A 25,624-nucleotide genomic window follows, 5' to 3' on the forward strand; every position below is an offset into this window, starting at 1 on the left:
TGTCTGCTGTAAGCGTGTCCGTCCGTGTGTGAGACCTTGCCGTGTCTCGTCCTCGTCATCGTCTCTGTATCTGTTGCACACCGTGTAAGGGCCGTTCTTGACTTCGCCAGGCAATTGCGATCACAAGTTCACAAAGCCGTACACCTCACCACAGTAATAGGAGCTAAGGGATGCATTAGTGAGGTGATAGCGCTGGACAAAGAAAAATATGTTATCAGTAACTCGTTTTTCTTAGTCCCTACAAGCCGCCCATCCAAATCATTGTGTTAATCATAATAATAATAATAATACATTATGGGCCCTATCTTGCATCCGCCGCAATTTACTTTCTCACTGGCGCATGTGTCGTTGCTAGTTTGCAACTGGCGCAGAGCGTTCTTTCCCTCCTGCGCCACGCGTCGGTAATTTAGGGAATGATCTTTTCTTGACAGAGACATCGTGTACATGCCCATAACTTTTAGGATTGATGAGTATTTAATCGTGAGAAAACATTGTTATACCGCGAGTGAGTTTTAAAAAGAATGAATGTGTACGTGTAGAATAATTAATGAATGCGGGTGCGTGTGTGTGCGTCCATCTGTTTAAACACACGCAAACTAAACACGTAGCGCATAATGTAGTCCATGGCAATGTATATTAACGGGGGGGACACATGCATATTAGGAACACAAGTTGATGACGATAATGCATACAATACTGATAAGAAACAATGTTTATAATGTATTGCGTCTATCATTAAATAGAACCACAGTTACCGCATATCATATGTGTGTTAAGTTTTCTTTGCCGAAATTTATTTGAGGACTCAGTATTTCTGAAGTTGTGGAAGAAAACCTTATTCCATGTGTGTATTAGGCCACATTATTTGGCCATAAACGGAGTCATTTGAAGTTTGAAATTCATGTGCATCTGTCTCATCCGAGACTGCATACGCGCTGTCAAAACATCCACTCGTCAGTTTCAAATGCGCTTATGGCTCTTAAAGGGGCCCTATGTGTCTTTGTGTTTGGTTTTAATGAAATAATATACACATTGTGCTACAAAGAATCCCATCAGTTTTTTGTTGTCACGGGTGATCGGGACCGGGCAAAGCCTGTTCAATGATCCTGAGGCTTAGGGACAAGCTCCTCCAGGCTCCAACATATGGAGTGTGTAGGGGGAATCTGTGTCAAAATGGAAATTTCCAGAAACTTTGGTAATCCTCGAGTTTAGTTTCCCCAGTGCTGTTCTCTCGCTCCATCTCTGACTCTTAGCTTTTGATGTCCTTTTATTCCACAGGCTCTGTCTGACGTGACATAACACGGATTTGGTGTCCTCCACGATGACTTTGAGACTAAGCCGTTGACTTATTGTCGACGGGGTTTTTGTTCTGCCGAAGTAACGACTTTAATACGATTTGTCTATTCAACGTACACACGTCTAATGCGTCTAATAAGCTAAGGACCGATCACCCTCCCCACCCCCCCTCCCCTCCTTTGTTTTTCATAATGCCAAACTCCAGCAGCAATCAATGCATGGATCCATACACACACAAATATATGCACATGCCTGTACACAATCACTTTGATACGTGATGCCCCGAGCCTTTTCTAATTAACTTTCCAGCAAACGCTTTGTTTCTGTCGTTTAACCTGCTGCTCAAGAGACCTTTATTTAGGAGCCTCTCTTGCTCTCAATCTTTCGCTCCCTCTCTCTCTTTCTCTCTTGCGCTAAACACAACAGGGCTTTTCTCTTTTTGTTATTGAGGTAAGGCTGTTTGCCAGGGAGACAATAGAGACGCTCTCTCCATCTCCTTGCCTTCTCTCTGTTTTGCCCCCTCACATGCACCAGGGATTTCACTGGCAATCATCGCCTGCACTCGCTCTGGGCTTCATTGTCTTTAGCGCGTTCCCCGTTTGGCTCTGGTGTGAGTTCACTTCAAATACGCCGCGCTCTGGCTTTAATTCCTCTTGATTTTATTTTTTTTTCACAAGAAATCAAATGCGAGCAAATGATCACAGCCAAAAAGACAACAAACATAAAAATATAACAACTAAGTGTGTAATAAAGGGGATTCTGTTACACTTGATGCGTGGAGCAGTCCCCGTACCGAGGGACCTGTCGTGTGGCTGCGGTCCATGTCTCGTCGTCCGCCGCCCCTGCCTGGGCGTCTCGCCCACTAAGGCTCCGCTCCAGGCTTTGGCTCTCGTGCTTTTACTATATTGTCTCCCACCGCTCAAACCGTGTAGTCCCGACCACTTCTCATTGTCTGCCGTCTTAGCAGCGCTGATAGCCATAATACTGATATCTCCAGAGAGTTGAGGATGGTGTTGATGTGCAGGGGTGAAGACACGGGACAACGCAATCCACAATACATGCAATAGTTTTATCTTTGCAAAACTATGGAAAGTCGCTCGATATTCAGTGGTGGCACACGACGACAGCTACGGCATTAAGTCTAATCTGTAATACGACTTTATTGCTGTACTGTTTATTGTAATTCCTATTTAATGCCTATCAACTTGAAGTGGATTGTAGACGGAGTGATTGATGTATAATCGTTGTGATCACCCTATCATGGGACACGGATGCATCGAGGGGAGATCACGGGCAGCCAGGAGTAATTAAGCCAAATACAGCAACATCAACAACAGCCACCCAAGCACATATTTCTCTGGTGCCTACTTGTGTTCTTCAGACCCAATATCCAGCGCCGTCACGACAACGACGTGAACGTCACAGCCAGAAGACTCCCCCAGGGCTCGGCAGATGAAGTTCACGAGACACATTCCTCCACTTACCCCCCTACCCCCCCCCCCGCACACAGAACCCCGCGAAAATACACTAACACAGGCTGAACGTATTCATCCGATCTGTATCGTCACTCCTCCTCCATCAAATTCCACTCTTTCTAATTCCACTCAAGCCTCACTTAGCTGCATGAAACGTATATGCATGCATTAATCGAATTATCTCCAGAAAAAGTTTTGACCATCATTCTTCACATTGACCGCCTTCTTGTGTATTTCCTTTTTCCCGGGCGGCCGCTTTGCCGAGGCTTCGGCGGGTGTCAGTGTCTGGCGATGAAGACGGATCGACCCGACGGGCAGACAGACTCTTAAGGGAGGCTCATCGGTTTCACAGCCGCCGCCAACGCTCTCATGTGCTGCGGTTTTAATTGAACTTGATTGAAGGTAGCGGCTTTGTCACACGCACGCTCCAGCGAGCTGTGTGGCTCTGCTCTCTCAGAAACCACTCTGACCGGTGGGGTTATGCCTTCCCCACCGGCAGCGCATTGAACACCTGCCATGGCTGGGTGGATGGATAGTCTACTTCACCTTGAAGATGGATAGTATATAATATATACTGCATAGACACATTTTTACAAGGTTTACGTATTTTCCTGTACTCCCGTACTTAACGGCTCACTTTGCACATTCCCAAAAGTCCTATGTTTGTGGGTCCCTGTTTGTGTCTATTTCAGGAAATGTGTGTGTGTGTGTGTTTGTGTGATTTATAGGCTGCCTCTCGCTCTGTGTTAGCGTATGTGCCTTTCGAGGGCTGACTCGCTGTCACTCTCAGTTTGGACTGACTGACGGACGGAGGGAGGGAGGGGCACGGCGGCTAATACTGTGTTGTGATCCTAGACAAATGGTCAGCAGTGACATTCTCTCTCTCTCTCTCTCTCTCTCTCTCTCTCTCTCTCTCTCTCTCTCTCTCTCTCTCTCTCTCTCTCTCTCTCTCTCTCTCTCTCTCTCAAAAATAGGCCTTAACACACACACATACACACCGTAAAATACCCACGCACGCACACACAAACGCACGCACGCACGCAGAAACAGACCCACGCGCACAAACTCACAAACAGACCACTATCTGTCTCTTGAGATTAATGTTGGTGTGATCCACTCAGCTGGCCGTGATCACATTAAGATGGATGTACCCCCTGGTGTGCGTGTGTGTGTGTGTCTGTGTTTATGTGCACGCCTAGTGCTCCTAGGGCCCCATCTGTGCTTTCTCCAGGGCTGGGTCCTGTGACCTAGCTCCCTTCCTCGGTGCCCTCCGCCTGGGTAAGAGACACCCTGACGGAGGGGGAAAGATGGAGAGCGGCCGTACAGCCAAAGAGATGGAGCATCTCTGTCTCACTAACGAGAGCTGCGCTTTCACCATTACCTTATTAAGGGCTGAGATCGATGGTCGCTCCGCAGAAAGCGCTGTGTAGCGTTGGAAAGATATATAGATGTACCGTTTATGACATGGTGGTGGAATTAAATCGCTGGAATGGATGGATAAGACACGGGGATTAAGGGAGATAATGCAATAGCCCTTTGAGATTATGGACAACGTCATCTTGCTGAAGATAAGTTTACTTTCTGTGTGGGACTGTGGTCACGTTTTGTTTATTGATTCTTGTTGGATGCACATTCTGTGTCTATTTGGAAATTGGTTAGGGGGTTATTTAACTTATCTGCTCCACAATTTGTTATTCATTTTGAAAAGATTCGAAAACCAAACTGCTTTGTATCGAAGATCGATGTGTTTTTGTGGGTATAAAATATATAAAATAATAGTCAAATAAAAGTCAGCTGCTTCGAAAGACTTGATCAAGGGCGGGGATTAGTGTAGCGGCGCTACATCCTCACACACAAAAATTTCTAATTCAATTCTTGAATGCCCCAAATGACATTTGCTTTGACATAAAACAACCGTTTTTAGCTCCATCCAGCCAATGGAACGCCTTGTGTTTAGCCCCTGGCGTGTTCCCTGTTATGCTGACCAAATCTAGGGTGGCCCGAAAATGAAAGGGTCCAAAAATACACTATTTTCAGTGACAACAACATCATTTAGTTCTGCTTTCGTCCCCCCACCCTCCCCGGTCCCCATCCGAGATCCAAACCGCGCCCCCCACTCCACCGTATCGAATTAGCTGCCGAAAGTGTCACAATTGTCGAGCACAGCACAAAAACACCTTATTTGTGTGGATTCATGTGTGAACTCATTTTTTCTTTCTTCCTTTCAACAGGCGACTTTGAAAATTGCTTAACCCCCACCTCTCCTCCAAACACACACAAAGACATGGATGCACACACGCGCAACTCTGTGGCTTGGGATTGCGCACGAAACACAATCACAACCACATAGACAATGGAACCATCAGTTCCGTGTTAGTGTTCGTCAAACTAGTTTCAGCTGCTGGGCTGCTCTTCTGAAGCACATTGATCCGTGGAGCTATTTTGGTCTGCTTTTTCCATTTCTTTCTGGTCTGGCATGCTGGACAACAACCACCATTACTCCTCTTCCACGCTCATATCTTTTTCTCTCAGTCCTCCCAAATTGCGTGTGTGTGTGTGTGTGTGTGTGTGTGTGTGTGTGTGTGTGTGTGTGTGTGTGTATGTGCGGTGGTGTGTGCGTGTGTGTTTGCGAGTGTGTGTTTGTGTGTGTGTGTGTGTGTGTGTAAGTGTGTGTGCACGCATGAGAGGGGTCTCACATAAGACCAATTCTTGCCCCAGGGCTGCCGAGACAACAGCCCGATGCTATTTTGGTGGCCGGTCAAAGGGCCACCACAGCGCTCACTGTTAAACTGATGAACGGCCCGCTGTCTTCGCCCCACTGATGGGGGTGTTAGGGTTACAGGAGGGATTACCAGCCAAGCAACATGATGTTGAGTGTAGCGCTGTTGACCGTGCGCTGATCACCTGTGGTTCTCCTCGCGTGCCGGACATCTATGCTTGAAAGCATGCTAGTGAGGCTGTTGTTAGGCGCTTTGAGTCACTGCAGTGGCCGTTCTAAGAGGGCCTTACAAATATAAGTCGGGTTCAGATGAATGAATACATAAACCAATACAAATTCTATCTATATGTATGTGTATATCTGTACAGTATATATATGTATCTGTGTGTGTGTTAACGCCTTGTATGCGTGTGTGTGTGTGTGTGTGTGTGTGTGTGTGTATGTATATTTATATGCGTATAAGTGTATGTACATGTATGCATGAGGTGTGAGTCCGTGAACGTGTTTTGTGCCTATGTATATACGTTTGTGTGAGTCTATGTATCCAGGTTGCGTTGAGAATAACCAGGCCGTCTTTCCTTCGTCCAGGTGTCTGAACGCGTGCACCTACTGCAAGACCAAGCACGCCCGAGGGGATCTGGCCAGCTACCCCGTGGAGGAGCTGGTGGAGAGGGCCCGGCAGTCCTTCCAGGGTGAGTGGATCACGGCGCACACTGGATCCAGACGGCCGTCCTCCCCTGAACACCGACGGGGCTCTCGTTGACGCTGGGCGAGTCTGTCCGCGCTCTGCTGTCGTCGGAGGGCGATAACGTCACCCGTTAACGAGCCCTTGTGTTGGGTTTTGTGTCGCGTGTGTGTTGTGCAAAAGAGTTTGAGTAACGGCAAGGGACACGCACACACCCAGACACACGCACACACAGATATTATACGAAGCATTTAAAAACATTTATATGAGGTGATTCTAGCATTAAATTAAATATATACCTAGAATGCCTCCAATAAGAGGATCGCGTCGCCCTCATATGCATACGCAAACTATTATTCACGGCAATAAGGCAATAAAACCTCTGTTGGTTGAATATCCATGAATTAGTCAAGCTTCGGTTCAGCTGCTGCTGTTGCATATTCCACTTCACCAGAGGGACTGGAATAATGAGTCATGTGTGTGTTCTGTCCTAAGAAGGAGAATGACAGTGCAGGGAATGGGGTTTGGAGAGGGCCGTGGGGTGGTCTGTGGGGAGTGTGTGTCTTCTTTGTAACACATGTTTTTTGGTTTTTGGGTGCGTGCGGGTAGGTGGGGTAGGAGGAGCACTGGGGGTAGGAGGAGGTAGTGGTGGGGTAGGCGGTAGTGGTGGAGGAGGTACTGGTGGAGGAGGAGGAGGTAGTGGGGGAGGAGGAGGAGGTGGTTGAGGAGGAGGAGGAGGAGGTGGTTGAGGAGGAGGTTGAGGAGGAGGAGGTGGGGGAGGAGGAGGTAGAGGTTGAGGAGGAGGAGGACGAAGTCGAGGTGGAGGGGGTTGGAGGTGGAGGAGGTGGTCATGCTGAGGGAGGAGGACCTGGTGGAGTTGTAAGAGGAGAGAGGGAGGGAGGCTGTTGGGGAGGAGGAGGAGTAGTTGTGGGGTTGTAGGAGGTGGTGGTGGGGGTGGTGGTTCTGGTGGAAAGGGGGTAGGTTGTGGAGGAGTAGGGAGGGAGAGGGTGGAGGAGGAAGAGGAGCAGCAGGAGGACGGGGTGGTGGTGGAGGAGGAGGGGGGGGGGGGGGGGGGGGCTTGCCAGTTGGTTCTGGTTGGAGGCGAGTAGAACAGCTGTTGGTCCCGGGCCACTACAGGCCTGCCCCGGGCAGGTCAGTGAAGGGCGAGTCCACTGACTGATACCGCGCTACTCCTTCTAGGGTTGGGCGTTAACATTCAACCACATTAATTATAATCATCACTTATTATATTATTAACGTTGACCATGACCAGACTGATGGAGTAATGAGTTAAGTGGTTAAAGATGAAGACGTATATAATAAATAAATACAATTTTAATAAATAATAATTCATGTTTGAAGAAAACAGTAGCAGATGTCTGAGCCACCTATAGCCGGCTATAGGAAGCATGATTAAACAGATATCTGACTGTTCTCCGGATCACTCCATGTGAACCTCTTCAGAGTGTGTGCCGGGTGGGTGGGAGGGACGCATCATCGCCCCGGATGGAGACGTGCTTGTGTGTGTGTGTGGGGTCTCACTGTCACTCGGGTTGTTGAAGTCTTGCCAAGCGCCACTCCTGTGGCTGTCTCAGTGTGTCCCAGGGAACACAAGGCATGATGGTTCAGAGAGGGGGGGGGGGGGAATGAAAGAGAGGATGCACCCTTGACAAGGTCACAGTTGTGTAAAATGGGGATTTGAAAAAAAAAAAGAAAAGAAATATAAACTAAAGATCCTTTCCAGATCGGGCTTAAACAGCGGCATCTGTGCCAGTGCGCTGCCTCTGGGCTGGCCAGTCAAGGACAAACTCACCAGCTGCCTTGAACTTTGTTCACAGAGGGAAGAGCTTAGAGAGTGTGTGTGTGTGTGTGTGTGTGTGTGTGTGTGTGTGTGTGTGTGTGTGTGTGTGTGTGTGTGTGTGTGTGTGTGTGTGTGTGGGGGGGGAGGAATGTGTGTTTGGATGGTTTGTTTGCTAGTGTCACTCTGGAGCCGTTTGGGGAAGTTGGTTACGGTCTTGTGCGGAGCTCCCACCGCTGTCAGGTGCGAAGCCGCCTCTGTCATCTGATAGGGTGTGTGTGCGTGTGTGTGTGTGTGGGGGGTAATAGGGAAGAGAGGCATATCTGGATGGGCACATGTCTTGTTGTTCCGCACTTGTATCAGCAGCAGCGTAGGAGCGTTCGTGTTTTTGTGTGTCGTGTGTGTGTGTGTGTGTGTGTGTGTGTGTGTGTAGGGGCACGGCCTGTCCGTTGAAACGCAGGAAATATGACGGAGCAACGGTTGGTTTGTTTGTTGCGAGAAAATAAAACGGGCGCAATGAAAGAGGAAGCTCAGATTTCCCGCTCTTTCACCAGGGCCCCCGACGAGGCAGACGAATAGAAGTCTGAGAGAAAGAGTAGGGAAGAGAGAGGAAGAAAAACAAGATGGAGCGATGGGACTTTCTGCTTCAGCACAAAAAGGGGGGAGTATAGAGTATAGCGGCGGCGTGCGGCCGTGCGTCCTGGTTACCGTGAGGGATGGCCAGTGGCAGGTTTATCGGGAGAGCGATCGCCTTTTGAAATACAAAAGAAGGGGAGAGGGGAGAAAGAGAGGTGTGGGAGTGGAGCGAGCAGCACCATTCACTGTGCATTATAAGCAAGCGGTTCGACGCTTGACGCAGTGTTACTCTGCTGGTGGCTCCTCTCTACATGCTCGGGAGCCCACCGCACTCCCTACCTCACTCGCTCGCTCGCTCTCTCTCTCTCTTACTCACTCTCTCACTCACGCATGTACTCCCTCAATCCCTCCCTCATTCACTCCCTCAATCCCTCCCTCGCTCGCTCGCTCGCTCGCTCCCTCACTCTCTCGCTCGCTCCCTCACTCTCTCGCTCACTCATTCACTCACTCACACCCTCCCTCAATCCCTCCCTCACTCGCTCGCTCGCTCACTCCCTCACTCTCACGCGCACTCACTCACTTCCACCCTCACTTGCTCCCTCATACACTCACACACTCCCTCACTCTCGCTCACTCACTCAATCACTCCCTCACTCTCTCCCTCACTCTCTCACTCACTCACTCACTCTCTCCCTCACTCTCTCACTCACTCACTCACTCCCTCACTCTCTCACCCACTCACTAGCTGCCTCCCTCACATGTCAGGGAGCCGGCTCTGTTTCTTCCCCACCTCTCTGTGGACGCCCTCTCTCTCTCCTCTTTCATCTCCCCCTAAAAGTCTATTTCTCACAGTGATGCTCTCATCTGCCGGCAGTCTCCCGTCTGCGGACGGGAGTGCTGTACGCATTTTCCCCTTTCTGTCAATGATGAGCTTGAAGTGACTTGATAAATACTTTAGATTGATGATAATAAGACGGAACAGGTTCTTGTTTCTTCAAGAGGGCCGACTCTCTCGAGTCTAGACGTTTAACCGGGAGCGACGCTTTGATTCCCTGATCAAAGGCCAGATGGTTATTTTGACAAATGAATTGAGAATTGGTTCCACAGGTATGCTGGATTGTGAGGTCACTTTCTCTGATTCCACGTTGGGACAAAGCATGTGTGTGCGAGAGGAGGTCTTGAACGAGATGCCCCCACTCGTGCGATCGCTCTGTCCTCCTTTGAAAAGAATAAAGATCAGTTCACAAACCCACTCACTCACATCATATGCCCACATCAACATGTGAACTGAAGTGACTGAAATGAATGTGTCCATGACATGACATGACACACACACACTCAGACACACACACACACACACACACACACACACACACACACACACACACACACACACACACACACACACACACACACACACACACACACACACACACACACACACACACACACTTTTAAGCCAGCTGGCCCCTTGCACTTATACCTCTGGACAGCCAGCAAGACCCTTGATGGGGGGGCTGTCGGAGGGGGGTATATAGTTAGGGGGTGATGGGGAATCCCAAACAGATTACATTCACGTCCAATGGTTTGTCTGTATAGATTAGTGATACAGAGTGAATGTTGTGGATCGAGTCCAGTAATGGTGGTGATGGACAAGATGACATGGTATCAAATTTGAGGATTTGGGATTATAAACTGATATATATATATACGGTGTGTAAACCTAAAGTGTTCAAGTACAGCCAGCCGAAGCGCGCTCCAACCTGCCCCGTCGGCCTCTCCGCACACGAGCCCCCGTAAGGCTCTGAGTGGGGGGGGGGGGGGGGGGGGCTTTGGTGACACGACGCGCGGGTCGCGGGATTAGCGCGGTATTCCTGGCCTCCATCTTGGATGGCACATGACAGCTTTGGCGGCGGCGGCGGCACAGACACCAGGAGACAGGCGGATGAGGGGGGCCGGCCTCCCCGACCCCGTCGCGCCTCCCTGCTACGGTGACAGGTGTCAGCTCCGGTTTTGCGATGCCGCGGCGAGCGGCTGACACGGGTACTGACCGTCAAAGGCTGGGCGGCGGCGGCGGCGGGCGGGGGCTGGCTCCTCCCCCCTCCGGTACGTGGCGCAGCCGACGACGAAAGTAAGGTCGGACGTGTCAACCTTGAATTATTATTATTCATTGAGGGGATTTTTATTTTGGTGTGTTTTTTTTTTTGCGTTCGTTTCGTTTGCCTTGAGGACACGGATCCTTATTCAATAAAAAAATGATATGAACTAGACAATGAACACGCAAAAAGTGAAGCACAGGGAAATATAACATTGAAGGCGTTTTGGCACCGCTGATAAACAATTCAACAGTGTTGCGTTTAATGATGTCGTTTTAGCAAAACATGTTTTTCTTGCAACTTTGTAAACTTTTGCTCGGTGTACAACACAATGAGCTGGTGTCTCGCAGGGCGGAAGGACACCGGTTGATGGAAAGTGTCCATAATGAAGGGTGGTTAAAGTGAATTTAGGAAAGGAAAGCGACGCTCGGTTGATATCTTTTGGCCGGCTTTCAATACGCCTTGGCTCCTTGCTTAATTTTCTACCAATGGGATGAGAAATGAGACATGCAGCGACAACAACAATGCAAATGACAGATGGACCAAATTCAATTGAGGCAAATTCAAATCCAACTCCCCCCACCCGCCCTAGCCTCCCCCGTCCCCCCCCTCTCCACGCGTACACTCTTTTTTATCTCTCCCACTCCCTTTCTCTCCCGCGCCCCCCCTCTCCTGCTTGACACTAAGCAGGTGGTTTGATAACCTCTTACTGGTCCGACATCACACATACGCACACACTGTGTGCACGCGCAGTGTACACACACACACACTTAGATACACACACAAGCACAAAAACAAACACACTCACAGGCACGCGCGCACACACGCACACGCCACACACGCACCCACACACACAGTACAGCTTAGTTTAACCTAACTCTACTTAACCTCATGGCTGATTATGCCCAGTCACGGTCTTGCCTGGCTGTGGGTGTGTGTAACTTTGTATCAACTGGCTTTTGGTTCACTGGGCTGAGTCTGAAAGGGGGGAGAGAGGGAAGGCGAGAGAGGGGGAAAAGGCGGGGGGTATGAGACATTATCTCCCTCTCCGCTCCAGTAAGAACAGAGGGTGAAGAAACAGAGAGGCGTTTGTTAAAGTTGGATTTGCACTCTTTGAACCTTTCAGGTCCGTCTGTGTTACGCTGTCTCGTGTCCTCCTGTTTGACCTCTGTTACTTTATTCATTGGCCGGACACGGACAAACAGGGGCTTGTGTGTGTGTGCGTGTGTCTGTGTGTGTGTGTGTGTGTGTGTGTCTGTGTGTGTGTGTGTGTGTGCACAGAGGGTGCTGCCTCGCCCTGTGATTTAGTGCCAAGCTGGCAGTGGTAACTAGTGAATAGGGGGCCCCTTTCACACAATGGCAACGCGTGACACTCACACTGACACACATACACACACACACACACACACACACACTGACACAGACACACACGCACACACAGATTGGTGACATAATAGCAGCCATGCCAGGTGTGCAGGTGGTGCCCTACAGTCTGGTGCTGGCTTGAAGTGTGTGTCACTTCTGTGTTAGTTTGTGTGTGCGGGCGTGTATGCGTGTGTCTGTTTTCAGCCACCATCTGCCATGTCCTCTGTGAACCCGCGTCCAATTGTCTGCCCTCCGTATCTCTCCATCGGTCCCCACATGTACTTAAGACCTCCCACCGTCCTCTGTGGACAACACCGAGACCATCGACTTAGCTGAGTTTGTGTCCTTCGACACAGCCCGCCGATGTGTGTTGTATTAGTCTAAGAAGAATTAATTAATAGTACTAGTAATGGTTGCACTGATAGTTTAGCTTACACTGCAGTGGCAGTATAACTGCTGGGCATCAGAAGTAGATATGTAGTTGATAGTAGAAGTGGTTATAGTTGTCGTAGTAGCAGTTCCACCTCCTGCCAATAGGTGGCACTGGGAGACTGGTGTTTGGACCCGATGACCACGTGCTTCTCTTTGAGCCTTGTTGTGATGTTCGCTGGTTTTACACACACATCCTGCACTGAGACAATCATGCACATACTCCTTTTGGTTGAAAAATACCACAAGCTCAGGATGGTTTTGAACACACACACACACACACACACGTTCTCAATGTCTTTTGCCTTTCTGATACCGATTGAGACAAACATACTGCAACACACACAAACACACACAGACACTGACTCACATTTGCCTGACTCCCTAAACAACACTGTGTAATTGTGTGTGTGTGTGTGTGTGTGTTTCCGGTCTCGTCTCTCCTTGTTGATATACTCACTTCTGCTTTGTGTGTTTTGGTATGGACAATAACAGCTACACTCTGCCGTGGTTTGTTTGGCTTGTAGCTTTGTAAATAATCACAAGGCATACACTGGGGAGCTCTGGGCTAGCGCGTCGGCGCGCACATTTTTACCTTGTTTCAACAGTTCCTCCTCTGCTTAACAGCCTTTTTGTTGACGTCAAAACAAACAGATGTTGCGCGTGGCGTCTTCATGTTCCACGTGTGTGTGTTGTTTTTAGTTTTTTTTTTAACAAACGAGAACAACTTCGGAGTGGATCTGGGTACTGTTCTGGGGACTACTGTTCTTCTTCTTCTCCTGCTCTTCTACCCTTCCCCTCCCCCCTCAAACCTCTGACCCCTCTAGGTGGGGGTGAGGGGGTGCTCCATCACGGTCCATGAAAAAGTGGTGACATGTGCAGACCCCCCCCCCCCTTCCTCCCCCTCTCCGGCCTGTGCACACCCGCTGACCCCTTGTTCGGACACCAACCTCACTCACAGACACGGCTATCGGTGGGCAGCAAGCGGCTTAGGGCCTGGAGTGTTTGCTTTGTTTTGATGTCTAGACGACTCTTTGAGCTGGTTCAGGCTTTGGCCCAGAACAAAAGAGGCACACACACACACACACCCGCACACACTCACACATACATTGTGAGCGTTTACCTTACTGGCACCATAGAACCTAAAAATCAAGAAGCTTTTGAGGCACTCTGTTATGGTTTGTCGATCCCTTGAAATGCAGAAGTTACCTTTGTCCCGGTTGAATGTGAAACACTATGCAAGCAACGTACCCAGAACAGGGGCATATCCACTTGGATTGGCTTGTCATGTTTGTGGCCACATAGCATGTCTGTCCCGACTTGTAATAATCACCACACGCGCACAAACGTAAACATGCACACACATACATATACACATGCCCAGGCACACACACATGCACACACTTGCGCCCCCTCTCCGGAGCTTAAGTGACTAATCTAAGCGCCGTCTATTGGGATGGGATGCACAAGGGGACACTTTTTCTTCTTTCTCCTGTCAACCTCAATTCCCCTAAGATGTGAGGCACCTGTCTTACTTACCTCACACAACAGCACAGATACACACAGGCCCACATCCCACACACACAGCTTTGTCTAAACACACACATAACCGCACGCACACACAGGTTTTAGTGATTCTACCTGTAATTAACTGCGAGCGCTGCCGCATCGATGCGATCAACGCAACTCATTACCTGGAGACTGAGGGAGAGGGATGAGCTCAAGGAGTTTAACCGGTGGAGAATGGCTGTGAGGAGTCTTCAAAGCAATCCTATCTCGCGCGCCATCAGGGACGAAAGAGAAGCAAATTAGCCGGGAACATGCTAGGCCACTGTAAAATACTGTCTTTTCTTGTCTCAACAAGTGCCCCCCCTAACCCATGCCTCCCATTTGTTTCCAATTGGGGGGGGGGGGGGGGGGCTGTTTGTATTCGGGAGATCTATTTCAGGGTCGGATCCCTGCTTTGCTATTGATAGAAATTAATTTTGTTTTGCACGCTCACTTCACAAATATAATATTGTGTGTGTGTGTGTGTGTCTGTGTGAAGAGAGCACTCGCATTATGCAACCAACCTACTTTTTGCACTGCTCCGAGCCCATTATTGGCCTGTCACAGCCCATCAATCACCAGGCCTCCCTGTGACGTCTCCATCTCTCCGTCTTTTCCTTGTCTCTCCCTTCCTTCCTCTTTCCCTCCATGAGAATCTTTCTCTGCTCCTCGCTCCCCCCCTTCTCCCTTCGGTTTGCAGCCCTCTCGAACCCTATTGGTCAGCGCTGAGAGAACTCTGGACAACCTTAAAAGAAAAGACTTTCCTGATTGGCTGAAAGGGTGGCACCTGACGTCACTCGAATTACAAACTGTCGTTCAGCACCAACTGTATTTAGGGCTGTCCCTTGGGTAATTGTTAATAATAATAATAATTGATTGAATTTATATAGCGCTTTTCTAAACACTCAAAGACGCTTGACAGTGAAGGGGGGGACCTCACTCACCAGTTGTTCTGTTGATTGTTCTGTTCGGTTTACTTCAAAATGAGTACAATGCATTCTCTCCTCAATGAAAAATGGGTGCGACAGAGCTTCGGTTAACTCTAGGCAAATGAGCGCACGTTCGAGCCATGCAATTGGACAATCGACATTCAGTGGGCACGGGCGGACTCTGTTGAATCTCATGTCCTGTCTTTAAGCACTTCCAGTAAAAACCTTCTTATCTCTGCTGCTCTAAACTTTGTGTTTTTATTGCGTCTGGTGGGGGCCGGGTTGTACAAGCCTAGACAGCGCTTTGCTACACACACGCACAAAACCACAAGACACGCACACACACACACAGACACACACACACACACACACACACACACACACACACACACACACACACACACACACACACACACACACACACACACACACACACACACACACACACACACACACACACACACTGCAGTTTTGTTCCCAAATGGGTGAGCTCCCTGATCACACACACACACTCTGCGCTGCAGCCGTAGCTGGTGGTATCAACAGGATACGGCGTGAGCCTCGGATGTGCGTTTGATACGCATGCAGGGGCCGTCCGCTCGGAGGGAGGAGTCACAACGGATCTCGAGGAAGGACCACAGATCTGTGTCGCCTTAAGTGGCATTAGTGTGTGTCTGTCTGTTTTGTAGGGGGGGGGGGATGTTTCATACCAGCAGGGGTCCCTTCACACCCCCCCCAGGAGTCAGTTCTCACATTTTTTTTAACGCACACTTACAAACACGCAAACACACACACATACACCCACACATCCCCCAGTACCTCCTCACTGTACAGTCAGCCTTCGGGCTGCGCTGCCCGCTCAGACGGCGGATACCACGGCGTGAGTGTGTCCCTGCAGGGGGGACACAGCTGAGACACCAAACAAACACACACACACACACACACACACACACACACACACATATACACACACATATACACACACGCACACACACGCACACACACGCTACGCACACACACACGCACACACACGTGCACACAGGAACACTTGAGTTCCCCCTTAGTAAAAACATTCTTCTTCTAAGTAGTAAATTCTTGCTTCATGCCCAGGTTGAGTTTAGACTTTGACCTTTTTGTGATTGTTGCTCATGTCTTCCAAAACTCTGAAAGCCTCAGGTTGTTAATGGCATTGCCCTTGCTCTCTCTTGCGCGATCTCTTTGTCTCTCTCGCTCTCTCTCTGACTGTGTCCCCTCACTCTCTCTCTCTCTCAAACACACTTTCACAGAGAGATAGAGAGGGGGATAACACAGCTGGACCTATAACTTGAGTCATAAGCACATTTGATTGAGTGAGTGATAACAGATAACAAGCGATAAGGTAATGGAGCTGCTTAGCCTATTTTGAGATGGAAATCACTCTACTGGAGGACAGTTGTCAGAGCTTGTTGACTTTCACATTAGTACAGAATAAACATTTCTCCCTCCATTTCCATGAGTCTCCCCTTATCTGTTCACTTTATGTGTCTTACTCTTTCTCTGTATATCTTAATCTCACTCCTTTTCTTTATCCGATATATCTCTGTCTATTCCCGTTGTCTCTTTATATCTCCATCTCCTTCTCTTATGTCTCTTGCTCATTCTCTCTCACTCTACCTTAATATCTGTCTTATCTCTCCTGCTCAAATACATCCACATCTCCCTATAAATCTGTTGTCATCGCTTTGACTCCCCATCTCCCTCTCTCTTTCTCTCAATAGCCACCGGCAAGTAAAACCCCAAAAGTAAGGACCTTGTCTCATCTTAGCATCGGCCTCTGGCCCCCGGACTGCTGAAATGAGCGAGCACGCTCACATGAACACCAGACAGAATGCAGTGTCCCGGCATTGTGGCGGGATGCAACGTTATGGAGGGCCGGCAGTAAGAAAGGGCAGGACCCCTGAGAGACGAGCAGAAGAAGAGGATGGGGGAGGAGGAGGAGGAGGAGGAAGGGAGGGGATAATGGGTGTGAGGAGGAAGAGGCAGAAGAGCCATGGGGGACATGTTTTATATTTTCTGGGAGGAAAAAGAGACGATGTGTGACGAGCCATGCAGAAATGAAGTGCTAGAGAGAGAGGGATTGACGTTGTTATGAAAAGAGGAGGCATGCCAGGCTGATGGAATCAACATTCCAGTCATTCAGTCCTTTGGAGATTGACATAAACGCACACAAATATAACTTGTTTTTACATTTTTAGCACCTTTTGAAAGGTTATATTTTGCTCTGTGAATAGAGCTATTCAACAAAGAGTAAATTCTGGTTTGAAAGAAGGAGAGGAGGTAAAGAAAGAAGAGACACTTTAGGTTCAGCTCTGACGAGGCTGTCTTGGCTATAAGTGGCAAGACACACGCACACAAACCATGCTTCAAAGCAAACCGAAATACTATTCAACTAGAATTTGGATTAGATTATCATTATTACGTATTTCAACTCTCTCTTACGTATATCTTCACATAGAACCCATTTAAATGTTCTTTACATTCGACATGAACTAGTGGTAGCATCTCATATGCTAATATGTTGAGTTCTCTTATTAATTTCATGCCCTGTTTTCAAGGTTTGTTGATTTTGCTTCTTTATGTGAGATGCTTAGGAGTCATTTACCAGGGATTCAATTTCCTTGACCCACCGTTGTATTGAGTTCACACAATATTAACTTTCTGTGCTGTATGTGTTTTTTGTTAGGGGTTAATTTCGCTTCTAGTCGCTGTAATTTAATAAATGTAATTAATGAAAAAAACAAACAAACATGAATTATGGTGTATGCAGTCGTACACACCAAGCACTTAACGCAAGTTTCTTTTATCCCCTGCAGGTCAGTCTTTTGTAACAGTAAAGGGACTGATCATCTTAATAAGTTATTGTTAAAGGTACGATGTGTAAGAATCAGAAACGCTTTCTCATTACCGCCCCCTTTGGTCGGTAAGTGAACTGCGGCCTGCTCAAGCTCGTGCATTGGGGCCACGGGACGGCAAGCTCCTATGGATGGGTCAATAACAATGATGAACTATCGTTAGCTGTATTCATAAATAATTGTCAAAAGTAATGAAAGAACAGGATTGTTTTCATTATCCTACCGTAGACATAATTTCCCTCCTTTCACCCCGCAAAACCAGCCTGGTTCTAATGCAGTAGAAATCAGCCCACAGGCAGTTCTTTGCAACGCAAAATCGATTAATGCATGAAAAATCCTATATGAAAGCTCTTTAACAGAGCTTTCAACCCATGGAAATGTCCAAAGATAATACTGTGGGCTCACTGTATGTTTATGTGTGAGTCTTGAGTATATTGTATGTATATATGCAGTCTCAATGCACACGCAATCATTACCATAGCTCTGCCAAGGCAGGTGCAATATACAGTACATCCACCCAGGCACACACAACTTTTTCTTTATGAGACTTTTTAATGCATGTTCTGCCCTGGTCTCCCCTTTCCACATCCGTAAAACCGCTGCGACTGTGCTGTGGAAGGTACAGCACTGTTGTCACCATGACAGACCAGTGTTTGTGACAGCCCCGCTGTCCCACTCCTCTGCCCACTGCTGGGAGCCTCAGAGAGAGGAAAGAGAGAGGAGGAGGAGGAGAGAGAATCGGGAGAAAGGGAGGAGAGAAAGAGGGAGGTAGAGGGGGAGAGGAAAATATAGGGAGAGAATAGGGGAGAGGGGAGAAAGAGGGAGAGAGGAGGAGAGGGAGGAGGGAGAAAGATGAGAGAGAGGGAGGTAGAGGGAGAGAGGAAAAGATAGGGAGAAAGAGGGGAGAGAGAGGAGGAGAGGGGAGAGAGAGGAGGGGAGAGTCGAAGAGAAAGGGAGTGGAGGGAGGAGCGAGGGGGGAGAGAGGGAGAGACGGGAGGAGAGAGGCAGCTTTAGAGTGGAGGAAAGGAGAGGACTGTATGCCGTGGCCCCTGAATGTTGCTAAGCTTGTTAAGACGGTAAACAAGCCCTACTCATTAGTCTCAGAGCTGTTATATACAGGCACTGGCTCTAATGTTTAAATAATATTTGCATAAAAAAAAAATCATATTTACATGTCTGTTAGCAAAACCCTCACACACGGGCTGATTATGGACACACACATTAACACACACGCACGTATACACAAGGGGCTGGCTAAGTAAATTAACAAACACAAACAAGTTTCCTGCTGTGAGGCTATGAATATAATTATCCTTAATACTGACCAGTCATTTTCTTACAAAACGACACCCACATCCCATACACGGGCGAAATGAGGTCAATGGAGAATCAGCAGAACTGGCTGTGTGTGTGTGTGTGTGTGTCTGTTTGTCTGCGACGTGTCGTTCCAATCTCACTGTAAGTGTGTGTGGGACCATCGCCTTGACTTCCTAGACAGCGGATACGAGGCATTAACACATTGATTATTTTTTCAGGTTTTGATTATGATCCAATAACCCTATGAATATCTCCCCTTTAGCTGTGTGTGTGTGTGTGTTTGTGTGTGATACACGGTGCCCTAAAATGAACATCAGCTCTCGCATAATTTGACCAATTGCACTCCCTCTTTCGCACTGCTTCCATGGAGCCTTCTCTCAACCATACAAACAACAGGCCTCTGTTTACAACGGACACAGCTCTCTGACCCCTCTATACCGGGCCCTTCGGCGTACATGCTCCAAGCTGTCCGGCTCCTACTGAACAAGAACCTTAGTCGAATCGTGCTGAAGAGCCAAGGCTTCTGCTGAACTTGTTCCTGCCCCCATCGTCCGCAACACTGTGCTGAGCGCCCAACCACCCACCCACCTCACCCACCCACCTCACCCACCCACCCACGCTGGCCCCTGCTGGCTGTCGCCTCCACTGACTGACAGAGAACATACATCGGGGTGACAGCCCAGGCAGAGCAAGCATTCGACAAGCATTTTTTTCTGTTGTGCTTCCAAAACGCCGTAATCATGCTGCGGCCCCAGTGGGCCTTTTGCGCGTGGTGCTGCTTGTAACGTGGCGAAACAAACTCGGGGAGAAAATAAAGATTCTCACTGCGGCAAACTTTTCTCATACAAATGATGGTAAAATGGTGAAATAATGAAACTATGTCCACTCTATTTATGGGTGTGTTGGAATCAACAAGATCCTAAGATTAAAGTGACGGGAGTGTTCCAGGTAGACAAGGGTGTCCATTGCTTCCATGTGATTGCATTAACGACAATCATTAGATAAATGAGCATGGCAGACCAATTAAGACAACCTCATTAGTATCCCTTTGTTTCTCTATCCTTAACCCCCAACGCACACATACAGGGGCGCACGCACACACAAATAAACACACCAGCGCACACGCACATGCACGTACACACCACACACGCGTGCATACGCCACATCGCACCACATGCACAAATGAACACAAACACAGAAAGACACACCCCATCCTACCAAGGAACTGGCTGTGATGGCAATCAACAAAGACTTTGGAACAGTTTAATTGCTTTCATTGCTCATTAAGTGACACAAATTTGCTAATTAGAACAGATAGCAAGGCCTGCTGATTGCTAACCAGCTCGCTAATATCATTAGCTGCTCACATCTGAAGGAATCTGCCTCCATTCAGAGATTGTTGTTCTATCTCTATGTTGTTCCGCTGCATTCCGGTTTTTGATTTCTTTATTTTTTTGCACTTTTTCCATTCGCTCCTGCCTATTAAATTCTTACTTTCTAATGTGTGTTATCTTAGCATTTTATCCCCGAAAGTTCCCCTTCTTTCCCATTCTCTCCTTCTCTTCCTCCCTCCGTCACTTGCTCTGTCCGTCAGTCCGTCTCTCTGCGTCTGCTCTGTTTGTCTTCGGGTTTTAATATGAATTAATTTGATCTATGGAGAGGAATCTGCTCAGTCAGGCTGGTCAAACAGGGGGAGCACGCTCGTCATAAAACCCATATTACCCTTAAATCCCTGTCATTATGGGCCTGGCCGCGTCCCGCTGCCAGCGCTCCCACTCCCTCTGGGAAGGCACCCCCGTGGCTTACCTCGGCCCTTCTAGAGCACATATCAAGCTCCTGGCTCCCATAGGATCACCACGGCCCCCAGCACATACTCCCATATTGGTTCTCCTTCCCAAGGTGGCCAGATTGCCAATCCCATCTAGATGATAATTGGATTCTCCGTAGGCTGTTATAATGCATACAAATGTAAGCAATTCTTCAATTTGACCCAAGGCCTTGTCGATTAATTACAGCGGAAACATAAAATGGTCAAATAAAGTAAAACACCAACAATATATAGTTGAGACTGAAATTTATCAGGTAGTCAGAAGTTAAATGAAACTCACTGAAATGTAAATGAAAGAAAATGAAAGCGTGACATAGCCCAGATATAGCCATCTTAACAGCGAAATCTAAATTGGCCCGTTCGCATAGGCTTTGTACAATATAGTCATTGAGATGTGTGGGTTGTAAGCCTAATGATGCCTGGCATTTCTTACCCTCTCTGTGTCCTTGTAGTCACTGCTTAGCTGTCATCCAAATGTGCATAATCCCTCATTCCCTCACAATCTCACTAAATCTTGCTTTCGAACTGGTTCATATTGAAATGTACATCGGAATGTAGCTATTCCTTACCAATTATTTAACCAAATATATATAATATAAGTGAGTACCCAGATCATCCACTTGGTGTTTCTTACCCATCGCAGGCAGCGGTGCTAAATAGTTAGTCTAAACTATTTAGACTAAAACCGTGGCGATAGAAGTCCAATGCACCGCCTGGTTTCGTCCCATTTTTCCGTGCCAACACACCATTTTTAAAGCCCAAAGTCCACTGAATGTCAAACACTTGCAACTTCCTGTGGGTTGACTTGTGTAACTCTGGGACTGCATTCATGTCCCTGCGTCTGTCTTGTGTGTTTTTATTTTCTCTTTACACTGCCCGCCCACACTTCATCAACATGCCAACCTCGACATCAAATGCGTTCCGTCAGCTTCAAATTCCCAAATAGAAATGGGCAGGGTTTCACATGTATGGTCGAGGGGAAGCCTCCATCTTAAAGAACCACTCTCTCCCCGTTGCTGTTGTCCTCCTCCTCCTCCACCCATGTCCACTTTTGGTTTCTCTGGCTTCAAAAAAGTTGTGCCAGAGAACAGAAGAGGCACCCTGCCATTCACACACACACACACACACACACACACACACACACACCCTTCCGCTCTCTCTCTGGCTTTCTCTGGTTCTGCCTCTGTCTCTTGCTTTTTATTTCTCGACCCCCCCCCAGTTATATACATCAGTCCGTCTACTTTTGAAGCTCCGTATGGGGCTTCCTCTTTGACAGACGTGCCTCCCATATTCACATGAAGGAGATGTATCTCCTCTGCCAATTACTGTCTTTACAGTCGAATGCACATTTTCAGACGATACACATGCAGACATCCGTGCATGCTCACATACACACACACACACATGCACACACGCGCACTCACTCACATTCCCTTTGACAATTACCCTCTATATATCCAAATAGCATATCTGACCCATATATTCTATGGCATGTTTTCCGTATAGCTCACATACACAGAGTGCCTTCAAAGACACACACACACACACACACACACACACACACACACACACACACACACACACACACACACACACACACACACACACACACACACACACACACACACACACACACACACACACACACACACACACACACACACACACTCCTCACAACACACCAGAGGGTCATGGCTGTGCTTTGAGGAGTATGGGAAACTAGGTTGAAGCTTGACATGTTTTTTTGCATAAAATATTGTATAAGCCCCCCTTCGCAGTCATGTGTGTGTGTGTGTGTGTGTGTGTGTGTGTGTGTGTGTGTGTGTGTGTGTGTGTGTGTGTGTGTGTGTGTGTGTGTGTGTGTGTGTGTGTGTGTGTGTGTGTGTGTGTGTGTGTGCGAGAGTGCGCGCGCGTGCGAGAGTGCGAGATTAATCCTTGATGATGATGCACCCTGCCATGACACCCACACAGCATATCAACAGTTGTTCCTCTAAATTAAGCCGTTTAATGATTGCAATTAAACTGTTTGCCGCCACTCGTTTGTGCTCATGTCTGTGTGCGTGCAAAACGTGCGTGGTAGGTAGGTTTGCCGGGATTAAATGAGTTTCTATGTGCGCTCTGCGTGCAACCATCTGTGTGTGTTTCTGTGCTTGTGTGTGTGTGTGGGTGTATGTTAGAGACAAATTCAACTGTGATTAAATGTGTGTGTGCTTGCTCATCAAAGACTAGGAGCAAGATTTGTGTGCTCAAGCAGCAATGCACCCACTCTCTGCAAAACTTTCCTTTTTCCTTTTGGTGCCTGCCCCGATGTCACATATTTAGTCTTCATTTCCACCCTTTTAAGGTGGGAAAGGTAAGATTTGAGAGCTATAATTTGAATGTAATTTGATAGAAATGCCATAGCCATCCATCAGCCATTAGGGAGAAAGATGCTCTTGAGAATGTCTGTTTTGAATTGACTAAGCCTGCCTATGCATGAGCCAATTTGGATTCTGGGCCGCTCCCGGCTCATTCGGACCAATCAGGGCATCTCTTCCTTAATTGGTTTGGGGGATCCATCTGGCCGGTCAATCACAGGTACGTGAATGCAGTAATGAAACATAGGGAGAAAGAGAGCAATAAGGAGGCGTTTTGGGGTTATTTTCAAAATATTGCTCTCTTACAACGCCCTCCAGCCATCCATTAATCCCTCCATTCATTCTTTCACAGCTACATCCATCGACCCCTAAGTTCATTCATCAACCGTCGGCCCTCCGTTCTCTATCAATCATCAATCTATCATCCATGCATCTGGACACTATTTAGTAGGCTTGTTCCTCTAGCTCTGTGTACTTCATGGACTTTTACTGTGTCTGTTCTTGCCATCCATGCCCTCTTCTAACACACACACACACACACACACACACACACACACACACACACACACACACACACACACACACACACACACACACACACACACACACACACACACACACACACACACACACACACACATCGCCCCTCTCGATATCCGAGGGAGGTGTTGTTGACATCTGCCTCAGAATACCCCTTGGTATTCTCTTTCTAGGTGGTGGGGGTGGTTTTGGTAGTGGTTTGGCCTGTGAAGGCTGCAGGTTATTGGCTAGTAACCCCACACACGATGTGACTGAAGGTCAGACAGGCCTCGTAGTCAGTGGCTCTCGCCGAAAGTGTTTCATAGTTTCACGACAGCAGTGGTGGTGTAAGCCCTTCATTTTGTTTGTTTGTGTGTGTGTGTGTGTGGATGCCTGTCTATTCACGTTAACCCTCATGTGAAATGGAAAGAAATTGACGAAGGTTGTGAATATAACCTCTGTTTGTTTATCCTCTCCGCACACAGCTGCCTTGTATAAGTTGAGTTGAATACGGCTTCGTATTTTACATGTATATCATTTATTTGTTTATTTTATGTTGGGAGTAAGACACATGTGCGAGAGAGGCTGAGAGACATCCCTAAGGTTGTCTTAATTTGTTATCTTATCCATATTCATGTCCACCAAATGGAGTGATGGCTCTGAGCATTGACTAATGATGCTGTGTGTGTGTGTGTGTGCCCGTGCACACGTTTATGTGCACAAATGGGGCCATTAGTATGCAAGTGCATTCATGAGCATGCATGCATTCCTCTGCCGTTGTGGAGCATTTCTAAGTGCCTAATACTACTGGCCATTTCAAATCATAATGTTTCAAATTTACATATGGTTTTCTTTAAAGAAGCAGTGAAATTGCCGCAAATTAGTCTGCCTAAATTTAACATGGGAAATTACTGTAGGTCTTTTTTTCCATTCATCTTATTGCATGAAATCTGAATAGTGCTAATTAAATTCGTTCAGACTTAACATAGCCCATACCTATTGTTTTCTTTGTGCGAGGATCATTACAGGGAATTTTAATTGATGGACAACGGGAGCTCAAAACTAACCTAGAACACATCACATAGAGATGTATCCACTGCACACCTGTCGGATACATAGTCAAAAAGTATCTTACTGTTTTTTGTTGCTTGTACTTCTTCAAAGTCGGGTTTCATTAAACATAATTATGTCCTTCTTATTGCAGCCATGCATAAAAATTGATAACATAATTGTAACTAAATTATGAATTTTGTTTCATCACTTTAAAGTTAAAAGGCTTTGAATGCTTTCTTCATGTTACTTTCATAGTCTGAGCATACCAATCCCGCTCTGTACTGGCGTGATCGCAAGTTAGATTATTTTAAATAATTAAATCGTCAAATAATTTCCTGACTCAGAACAAATGACGCAAACTACTTGTTCCTACAATCCCTTCAGCCCTCGCGACCTATCTGCCTTTCTTCACACACACACACACACACACACACACACACACACACACACACACACACACACACACACACACACACACACACACACACACACACACACACACACACACACAGAACACACACACACACACACAGAGGTCTGAACACACACAGAGGTCTGAACACCTGAGGGCCTATTGATCCATGTCAATAGTCCGTGTCTCATGCCTCACTGTTGGGGGGCTGGAATGTGTGGTAATGCATATTTATATTTCACCTAATTATCAGTCTCCATGGAGACCACTGGGGAGAGACCGGGGCAAGGTCAAGGCAAGGGCAGGAAAGTTCACATAGTCGTGCTATGTT

General features: G+C 47.6%; 1 protein-coding gene across 1 annotated transcript in view; it reads left to right on the top strand.

Moving 5' to 3' along the window:
* The window catches only part of cdkal1 (CDK5 regulatory subunit associated protein 1-like 1), a 367,816-nt gene that overhangs the window by 87,521 nt on the left and 254,671 nt on the right, over positions 1 to 25,624 (top strand). Inside the window, exon 8 of the mRNA XM_056602814.1 lies at positions 6,079 to 6,182. Within this exon, the coding sequence (XP_056458789.1) occupies positions 6,079 to 6,182 (104 nt within the window). The remainder of the gene's footprint in view (positions 1 to 6,078; positions 6,183 to 25,624) is intronic.

The sequence above is a fragment of the Gadus chalcogrammus genome, chromosome 11 (genome assembly GCF_026213295.1).
Source record: "Gadus chalcogrammus isolate NIFS_2021 chromosome 11, NIFS_Gcha_1.0, whole genome shotgun sequence".
NCBI lineage: Eukaryota > Metazoa > Chordata > Actinopteri > Gadiformes > Gadidae > Gadus > Gadus chalcogrammus.